We start from the raw sequence: 9,949 nt of genomic DNA on the forward strand, positions 1-9,949 counted from the left end.
CCCTCATCATCCTCATCACATCACCCTCATCACCATCATCACATCATGACCCTCATCATCCTCATCACCCTCATCACATCTTTACCCTCATCACATCATCATCCTCATCACATCATTACCCTCATCATCCTCATCACCCTCCTCACCCTCATCACATCACCCTCATCACCATCATCACATCATGACCCTCATCACCCTCATCACCCTCATCACATCATTACGGCATCACCCTCATTACCCTCCTCACATCATTACCCTCATTATCCTCATCACCCTCCTCACATCATCACATCATCACCCTCATCATCCTCATCACATCATCACCCTCATCACATCTTTACCCTCATCACATCATCACCCGGATCACCCTCATCACATCATCCCCCTCATCACCGTAGTAACCCCATGTCTGTAATCAGTCTATTGATGAGAAGCAGGTTGGACCCCCTGATGTCATTGGGGGAGGGGGGGGGGTGCTTATCTCGCTTTCACTGGGCATAGCAAACCTTAGTTAAACCTTTTATTTAGTTAGGTAATTGAGATCAAAGCGTATTTAAACCTTTATTGTCGTCATTGGGAACACATTTTCCTTCACAATAACGACCTGGTAAACAACCAGGAACAATCATCGCTGGTTCTCTCCTGTCTCCTTTGTCACTCCGTTGCCGGTGTCTACACAGGCTGCCATCTTGTTGTTTCTCCTGCCCTCTCTAACAACCCCTGAACTCTGAGATGAGTTATGGTGCTCAGCAGTGCCAACCATTCATGTTGTTAGTCTGTCACCTGGTTAGTTAAGAAAGCATTTTGTCTTTTGAGTAACACTTCCTGCCGCCAGTTTGTCAGTCATCTGAAAGAGAGCAGAGGTCCTTCTCGGGATTATATTCAGGAATGGAGACATGCAGTCGCCCGCAGGGCAATTAGCCCCGTTGCAATTTAGAGATCTTTCAGAATGTTCTGGATACGTCACAATAGGGCAGTCTGTCATTTCAGCCAGAGAGATAATGATGGGCGAAGACTGAAATCCACTCCGTAACACACACGCACACACGCACACACACACACACACACACACACACACACACACACACACACACACACACACAAGATTGTATAACAGAGTAGTTCTACAACAACAATATGCTCATTGGCTGTAATATTAGAAACGATCACATAAAAACTCAGGCCTGCGTCAAAGGCCTCGACCGGACCAGAGAGATGAGATAAAAACATTAACAATCCTGGCGGTCTGTTATGATTCAAACACACGTCATCATGTCAAATCACAGGTAGGTTAGAAGCATGGAGTCAAGACCTCACCTTGTCAACAGTTAGGTTGAAAACACACACACACAGCAGTCATTGTATTGATTAAAGTGCTGAACTCACTACAGTAACACCCTGTTCAAAGTTCAATCTCTCTCTCTCTCTCTCTCTCTCTCTCTCTCTCTCTCTCTCTCTCTCTCTCTCTCTCTCTCTCTCTCTCTCTCTCTCTCTCTCTCTCTCTCTCTCTCCCCCTCTCTCTCTCTCTCTCTCCCCCTCTCTCTCTCTCTCTCTCTCTCTCTCTCTCTCTCTCTCTCTCTCTCTCTCTCTCTCTCTCTCTCTCTCTCTCTCTCTCTCTCTCTCTCTCTCTCTCTCTCTCTCTCTCTCTCTCTCTCTCTCTCTCTCTCTCTCTCTCTCTCCCTCCCTCCCTCTCCCCCTCTCGCTCCCCCTCTCGCTCCCCCTCTCGCTGCCCCTCTCTCCCTCTCCCCCCCCTCTCTCCCTCTCCCCCTCTCCCCCTCCCTCAGTCCTCCTCCTCTACCACCTCTAGTTGTGTGTAGTAGAAGGTGATTGCAGCTCCCAGGTCAGTGTTGTAGACGGCCTGACAGGTGTACATCCCTTGGGCCTCCTGGTGCAGCTCGTCCAACAGCAGAGAAGACGTGTTGGGACCCAACTGCAACAACACATTCATTTCTGTTAAATTTACACAAAATAATTAAAAACATTTAAGTGTGTATATTTATTTTAATTTTATTCTGCACAAGAATTGCACATTCGGGACAATAAAGATCAATTGAATTAAATTCAGAACAGTTTGACAACTGGTACTACTGTATATTCAGTATATTCAGTATATATTACAGTATATTCCCCCTATCAACTGTACTACCTCTGTGACTAATGTCATGCTTTTATCACTATTTACTGTTAGGAAAAGGTAGCTAGGTTAGTGTTAGGGTAGAAGAGGTTAGAGTTAGGTTAGAAGAGGTTAGTGTTAGGGTAGAAGAGGTTAGAGTTAGGGTAGAAGAGGTTAGAGTTAGGGTAGAAGATGTTAGAGTTAGGGTAGAAGAGGTTAGAGTTAGGCTAGAAGAGGTTAGTGTTGGGTAGAAGAGGTTAGAGTTAGGGTAGAAGAGGTTAGAGTTAGGGTAGCAGAGGTTAGAAGAGGTTAGAGTTAGGGTAGAAGAGGTTAGTGTTAGGGTAGAGGATGTTAGAGTTAGGGTAGAAGAGGTTAGAGTTAGGGTAGCAGAGGTTAGAAGAGGTTAGTTTTAGGGTAGAAGAGGTTAGAGTTAGGGTAGAAGAGGTTAGTGTTAGGGTAGAAGAGGTTAGTGTTAGGTTAGAAGAGGTTAGAGTTAGGGTAGAAGAGGTTAGAGTTAGGGTAGAAGAGGTTAGAGTTAGGGTATGTAACGGTAGTCGTCATATTCCTCCTCCTCGGACGAGGAGAGGCGAGAAGGATCGGAGGACCAATTTGCAGCGTAGTAATTTGACATAATTAATTTATTTAAATGATAGACGAACACGAAACAACACTTGAGAATTTACAAAATAACAAACGCAGTCAACAGACCTGAACAAACGAACTTACATGTAACGAAGAACGCACGAACAGGAAAAATGACTACACAAAACGAACGAACGGACAAACAAACCGAAACAGTCCCGTGTGGCTCAACATAGACACAGACACAGGAGACAACCCACAACAAACAATGTGAAACCACCTACCTTAATATGGCTCTCAATCAGAGGAAACGTAAACCACCTGCCTCTAATTGAGAACCATATCAGGTCACCCATTAACCAACATAGAAACACATAACATAGACTGCCCACCCAAACTCACGCCCTGACCGACTAACACATACAAAATAAACAGAAAACAGGTCAGGAACGTGACAGGGTAGAAGAGGAAGCTAGGTTACAATAGGGAAGAATAGGTTAGAGTTAGGGTAGAAGAGGTTAGCGTTAGGGTAGAAGAGGTTAGTGTTAGGGTAGAAGATGTTAGAGTTAGGGTAGAAGAGGTTAGAGTTAGGTTAGAAGAGGTTAGAGTTAGGGTAGCAGAGGTTAGAGTTAGGGTAGAAGAGGTTAGAGTTAGGGTAGAAGATGTTAGAGTTAGGGTAGCAGAGGTTAGAGTTAGGGTAGAGGATGTTAGAGTTAGGGTAGAAGAGGTTAGAGTTAGGGTAGAAGAGGTTAACGTTAGGGTAGAAGAGGTTAGAGTTAGGGTAGAAGAGGGTAGAATAGGTTAGTGTTAGGGTAGAAGAGGTTAGAGTTAGGCTAAACGAGGTTAGAGTTAGGGTAGACGAGGTTAGTGTTGGGTAGAGGAGGTTAGAGGTAGGGTAGAAGAGGTTAAAATTAGGGTAGAAGTGGTTAGTGTTAGGGTAGAAGCGGTTAGAGTTAGGGTAGAAGAGGTTAGAGTTAGGGTAGAAGAGGTTAAAATTAGGGTAGAAGTGGTTAGTGTTAGGGTAGAAGAGGTTAAAATTAGGGTAGAAGTGGTTAGTGTTAGGGTAGAAGAGGTTAGAGTTAGGGTAGCAGAGGTTAGAGTTAGGGTAGAAGAGGTTAGTGTTGGGTAGAAGAGTTTAGAAGAGGTTAGAGTTAGGGTAGAAGAGGTTAGCGGTAGGGTAGAAGAGGTTAGAGTTAGGGTAGAAGAGGTTAGAGTTAGGGTAGAAGAGGTTAGAGTTAGGGTAGAAGAGGTTAGAGTTAGGGTAGAAGAGGTTAGAGTTAGGGTAGAAGAGGTTAGAGTTAGGGTAGAAGAGGTTAGAGTTAGGGTAGAAGAGGTTAGAGTTAGGGTAGAAGAGGTTAGTGTTGGGTAGAAGAGGTTAGAAGAGGTTAGAGTTAGGGTAGAAGAGGTTAGAGTTAGGGTAGAAGAGGTTAGTGTTGGGTAGAAGAGGTTAGAAGAGGTTAGAGTTAGGGTAGGAGAGGTTAGTGTTGGGTAGAAGAGTTTAGAAGAGGTTAGAGTTAGGGTAGAAGAGGTTAGAGTTAGGGTAGAAGAGGTTACATTTAGGGTAGAAGAGGTTAGAGTTAGGGTGAAGAGGTTAGAGTTAGGGTAGAAGACGTTAGTGTTGGGTAAAAGAGGTTAGAGTTAGGGTAGAAGAGGTTAGAGTTAGGGTAGAAGAGGTTACATTTAGGGTAGAAGAGGTTAGTGTTAGGGTAGAGGAGGTTAGAGTTAGGGTAGAAGAGGTTAGAGTTAGGGTAGAAGAGGTTACATTTAGGGTACAAGAGGTTAGAGTTAGGGTAGAAGAGGTTAGAGTTAGGGTAGAAGAGGTTAACGTTAGGGTAGAAGAGGTTAGAGTTAGGGTAGAAGAGGGTAGAATAGGTTAGTGTTAGGGTAGAAGAGGTTAGTGTTAGGCTAAACGAGGTTAGAGTTAGGGTAGACGAGGTTAGTGTTGGGTAGAGGAGGTTAGAGTTAGGGTAGAAGAGGTTAAAATTAGGGTAGAAGTGGTTAGTGTTAGGGTAGCAGAGGTTAGAGTTAGGGTAGAAGAGGTTAGAGTTAGGGTAGAAGAGGTTAGAGTTAGGGTAGAAGAGTTTAGAGTTAGGGTAGAAGAGGTTAGAGTTAGGTTAGAAGAGGTTAGAGTTAGGGTAGAAGAGGTTAGAGTTAGGGTAGAAGAGGTTAGAGTTAGGGTAGAAGAGGTTAGAGTTAGGGTAGAAGAGGTTAGAGTTAGGGTAGAAGAGGTTAGAGTTAGGGTAGAAGAGGTTAGAGTTAGGGTATAAGAGGTTAGAGTTAGGGTAGAAGAGGTTAGAGTTAGGTTAGAAGAGGTTAGAGTTAGGGTAGAAGAGGTTAGAGTTAGGGTAGAAGAGATTAGAGTTAGGGTAGAAGAGGTTAGTGTTGGGTAGAAGAGTTTAGAAGAGGTTAGAGTTAGGGTAGAAGAGGTTAGAGTTAGGGTAGGAGAGGTTAGTGTTGGGTAGAAGAGTTTAGAAGAGGTTAGAGTTAGGGTAGAAGAGGTTAGAGTTAGGGTAGAAGAGGTTAGAGTTAGGGTAGGAGAGGTTAGTGTTGGGTAGAAGAGTTTAGAAGAGGTTAGAGTTAGGGTAGAAGAGGTTAGAGTTAGGGTAGGAGAGGTTAGTGTTGGGTAGAAGAGTTTAGAAGAGGTTAGAGTTAGGGTAGAAGAGGTTAGAGTTAGGGTAGAAGAGGTTACATTTAGGGTAGAAGAGGTTAGAGTTAGGGTGAAGAGGTTAGAGTTAGGGTAGAAGACGTTAGTGTTGGGTAGAAGAGGTTAGAGTTAGGGTAGAAGAGGTTAGAGTTAGGGTAGAAGAGGTTACATTTAGGGTAGAAGAGGTTAGTGTTAGGGTAGAGGAGGTTAGAGTTAGGGTAGAAGAGGTTAGAGTTAGGGTAGAAGAGGTTACATTTAGGGTACAAGAGGTTAGAGTTAGGGTAGAAGAGGTTAGAGTTAGGGTAGAAGAGGTTAACGTTAGGGTAGAAGAGGTTAGAGTTAGGGTAGAAGAGGGTAGAATAGGTTAGTGTTAGGGTAGAAGAGGTTAGAGTTAGGCTAAACGAGGTTAGAGTTAGGGTAGAAGAGGTTAGATTTAGGGTAGAAGAGGTTAGAGTAGAAAAGGAAGCTAGGTTAGAGTTAGGGTAGAATAGTGGCTTCGGAACAAGTCTCAGAATGTCCAGCCAGTGCCTGGACTTGAACCCGATCGAACATCTCTGGAGAGACCTGAAAATATCTGTGCAGCGACGCTCCCCATCCAACCTGACAGAGCTTGAGAGGATCTGCAGAGAAGAATGGGAGAAACTCCCCAAATACAGGTGTGCCAAGATTGTAGCGTCATACCCAAGAAGACTCGAGGCTGTAATTGCTGCCAAAGGTGCTTCAACAAAGTACTGAGTAAAGGGTCTGAATACTTATGTAAATGTGATATTTCAGTGTTTTAATCTGAATACATTTGCAAAAATGTCTAAAAACCTGTTTTTGATTTGTCATTATGGGGTATTGTGTGTAGATTGATGAGGGGGAAAAAAACTATTTATTCAGTTTTAGAATAAGGCTGTAACACAACAAAATGTAGAAAAAGTCAATGGGTCTGAATACTTTCCAAAAGCACCGTAGGTTAGAATTAGCTTACAAGAGATAGCAAGTTTAGAGTTAAGGTAGAAGAGGTTAGATTTAGGGTAGAAAGGTTAGAGTTAGGGTAGAAGAGGTTAGAGTTAGGGTAGAAGAGGTTAGAGTTAGGGTAGCAGAGGTTAGTTTTAGGGTAGAAGAGGTTAGTTTTAGGGTAGTGGAGGTTAGAGTTAGGGTAGAAGAGGTTAGAGTTAGGGTAGAAGAGGTTAGTTTTAGGTTAGAAGAGGTTAGAGTTAGGTTAGAAGAGGTTAGAGTTAGGGTAGAAGAGGTTAGTTTTAGGGTAGAAGAGGTTAGAGTTAGGGTAGAAGAGGTTAGTTTTAGGTTAGAAGAGGTTAGAGTTAGGTTAGAAGAGGTTAGAGTTAGGGTAGAAGAGGTTAGTTTTAGGGTAGAAGAGGTTAGAGTTAGGGTAGAATAGTAAGCGGGGTTAGAGTTAGGGTAGAAGAGGTTAGTTTTAGGGTAGAATAGTAAGCGGGGTTAGTTTTAGGGTAGCAGAGGTTAGTTTTAGGGTAGCAAAGGTTAGTTTTAGGGTAGATTAGTAAGCGGGGTTAGCGTTAGGGTAGCAGAGGTTAGATTTAGGGTAGATTAGTAAGCGGGGTTAGTGTTAGGGTAGCAGAGGTTAGATTTAGGGTAGATTAGTAAGCGGGGTTAGTGTTAGGGTAGCAGAGGTTAGATTTAGGGTAGATTAGTAAGCGGGGTTACCCACCCTCAGGTGTCCCAGGCTGCTTGAAAGTAGAGGCGGGAGCATGGGACCATGTCCGTAGTTATAAGCCACGGCTAGGTTCGACTGGGACCCAGGCCTGGTGAATCCCCAGATGAGGACATCAGGCATGGTGGAGCCACATTCTAGAGTCACAGAGCCGCCGACCACTCCTCTGGCCTGCTGGCGGATATACTCTACCTCCTCTGGGTCCACGATCTCCACACCTGAGGGAACACACCCTTTATAAAGCCTTGTTTAAGACAATATGAAGTTAGAAAAACCTTTATACCTAGATTATAGCAGTAAAGGTTTACTAATAGATACTGTAGACACATTAAGAAGACGATAGACACATGATAAACTACATCAAGCAGAGACAGTTCCCATAGTAACACTAGTTCAGTCCAATAAGGCCTTACCTTGTAGAGGAGGCTGCAGTAAGCAGAGGACCAGACAGAGACAGGACATCCTCCTAAGGGTCTCCATAGTAACACACATGTTTCAGAGGTGGCTGGTTATTACAGCATTATATCACAGAGCTTCTGAGTTCTAACGCCTGACTCCTCATTTCAGGTGACACTACACACTGTGGGTGATAGAGAGAGAGAACGAGAGAGAGAGAGAGGGAGAGAGAGAGAAAGAGAGAGAGAGAGAGAGAACGAGAGAGAGAGAGAGAGAGAGAGACAGAGAATGAGAGAGAGAGCCCAGGGAACAGACACAGGGGGTTCTCTAAAATGACATAACGTTCACTTTGAATTATTCATCAATGCTTTTCCTCCTCTCTCTCTCTCTCTCTCTCTCTCTCTCTCTCTCTCTCTTCCTTATCTCTTTCTCTCTCTGTCTCTTTCTTCATTCTCTCTCCCCTCGCTCTCTCTCGCGCCGCCCCTCTCTCTACCTCTCATGGCCTGGTTAATGGGCAGACCAGAGAGAAAGAAAGAGGGGGAAATTTAGAAAGAGAAAAAGAGAGAGAGAGGTGTAGGGTGTCTGGTTGACGCCATAGCATAATCTATTATTGAATGAACTGAAAGGGATAGCAGCCTCTTCAAAATTCCATCAGTTGGACGGTGAAATGAAATCCCTGTGTGCAGAGAGAGGGAGAAAGACAGAGAGAGACATACAGAAAGAGAGAGAGAGAGACAGAGAGAAGCAGAGAGAGAGAGAGAATGAGCGAGAGACAGAGATAGAGAGACAGAGAGAGAGAAAGAGCGAAAGACAGAGAGAAAGACAGAGAGAGAGAAAGAGCGAGAGACAGATAGAGAGATATAGAGAGAAAGATAGAGAAAGAGAGAGAGAGAGAGAGATAGAGAGAGAGAGAGAGAATGAGCGAGAGACAGAGATAGAGAGATAGAGAGAGAGCGAGAGCGAGAGAGAGAGAGATAACCCATATTTATGCTTATTTATTTTAACTTGTGTGCTTTAACCATTTGTACATTGTTACAACACTGTATATATATAATATGACACTTGTCATGTCTTTATTGTTTTGAAACTTCTGTATGTGTAATGTTTACTGTTAATTTTTATTGTTTATTTCACTTTTGTATATTATCTACCTCACTTGCTTTGGCAATGTTAACACATGTTTCCCATGCCAATAAAGCCCCTTGAATTGAATTGAATTGAATTGAGATAGAGCGAGAGGGAGGGAGAGAGAGAGAGAGAGAGAGAGAGCGAGAGCGAGAGAGAGAGGCCAGGAGAGAGAGAGAGAGAGCGAGAGGGAGGGAGGGAGAGAGAGAGAAACAGAGAGAGAGAAAGAGAGAAATCACAACAAACACTAGTCCCTATTTACCCCAAGAGTAACATATATTGCAACCATTCATAGTTGATGACCATTTAATTAGTTCATGAAGCACACAACATGTAAAGTCCTAGTGTGGAGTCAGATATCTCCATTAGCCAGCTCCCATAGCATCAATAAAATTATGATTTAGTTTCTGTTGGCACTAGAATCCCTCCATTCCATAGCTCCCTTAGCCATACCCAGGGTTACCTTCTAAATGTAATCCGTTACAGTTACTAGTTACCTGTCCAACATTTTATCCACTAACTTAACTTTTAGATTACCCAAACTCAGTAATGTAATCTGATTACATTCAGTTACTTTTTAGATTACTGCCCACTAAAGAAGCATTAGAAGAAGACAAAAATGTCACGCCCTGATCTGTTTCACCTATCCTTGTGATTGTCTCCACCCCCTCCAGGTGTCGCTTGTTTTCCCCAGTGTATTTATCCCTGTGTTTCCTGTCTCTCTGTACCAGTGTGTTTCCTGTCTCTCTGTGCCAGTGTATTTATCCCTGTGTTTCCTGTCTCTCTGTACCAGTGTGTTTCCTGTCTCTCTGTGCCAGTGTATTTATCCCTGTGTTTCCTGTCTCTCTGTGCCAGTGTATTTATCCCTGTGTTTCCTGTCTCTCTGTACCAGTGTGTTTCCTGTCTCTCTGTACCAGTGTATTTATCCCTGTGTTTCCTGTCTCTCTGTGCCAGTGTATTTATCCCTGTGTTTCCTGTCTCTCTGTACCAGTGTGTTTCCTGTCTCTCTGTACCAGTGTATTTATCCCTGTGTTTCCTGTCTCTCTGTACCAGTGTGTTTCCTGTCTCTCTGTCCCAGTGTATTTATCCCTGTGTTTCCTGTCTCTCTGTACCAGTGTATTTATCCCTGTGTTTCCCAGTGTGTTTCCTGTCTCTCTGTGCCAGTGTATATATCCCTGTGTTTCCTGTCTCTCTGTGCCAGTGTATTTATCCCTGTGTTTCCTGTCTCTCTGTGCCAGTTCGTCTTGTATGTCCAAGTCAACCAGCTTGTTTTTCCCGTACTCCTGCTTTTACTATTCTCTCTTCTGCTAGTCCTCCCGGTTTTGACCCTTGCCTGTTTTCTGGACCCTGACCAGCCTGCCTGACCAGTCTGCCTGCCCTGACCTCGAGCCTGCCTGCCACTCTGTACCTTCTC

General features: G+C 43.8%; 1 protein-coding gene and 1 long non-coding RNA gene across 2 annotated transcripts in view; both read right to left on the reverse strand.

Moving 5' to 3' along the window:
- Positions 1 to 1,675, reverse strand: part of LOC139549818 (uncharacterized) — a 2,330-nt gene extending 655 nt beyond the window's left edge. The window contains exon 1 of the long non-coding RNA XR_011669943.1: positions 1 to 1,675. This exon is cut by the window's left edge and continues 358 nt beyond it. This is a non-coding gene — a long non-coding RNA (uncharacterized lncRNA).
- A 105-nt stretch (positions 1,676 to 1,780) lies between these two features.
- Positions 1,781 to 7,802, reverse strand: LOC139549696 (V-set and immunoglobulin domain-containing protein 10-like 2). The gene is made up of 3 exons (XM_071360360.1): positions 7,428 to 7,802; positions 7,012 to 7,232; positions 1,781 to 1,930 (listed from the first exon to the last, which is right to left on the reverse strand). Exons 1-3 carry the CDS (start codon positions 7,504 to 7,506, stop codon positions 1,781 to 1,783), a joined length of 450 nt encoding a protein of 149 aa, XP_071216461.1. The 5' UTR covers positions 7,507 to 7,802.
- Between the last annotated feature and the right edge of the window lie 2,147 nt (positions 7,803 to 9,949).

Source organism: Salvelinus alpinus, chromosome 22 (genome assembly GCF_045679555.1).
Source record: "Salvelinus alpinus chromosome 22, SLU_Salpinus.1, whole genome shotgun sequence".
In the NCBI taxonomy this organism is placed as follows: domain Eukaryota; kingdom Metazoa; phylum Chordata; class Actinopteri; order Salmoniformes; family Salmonidae; genus Salvelinus; species Salvelinus alpinus.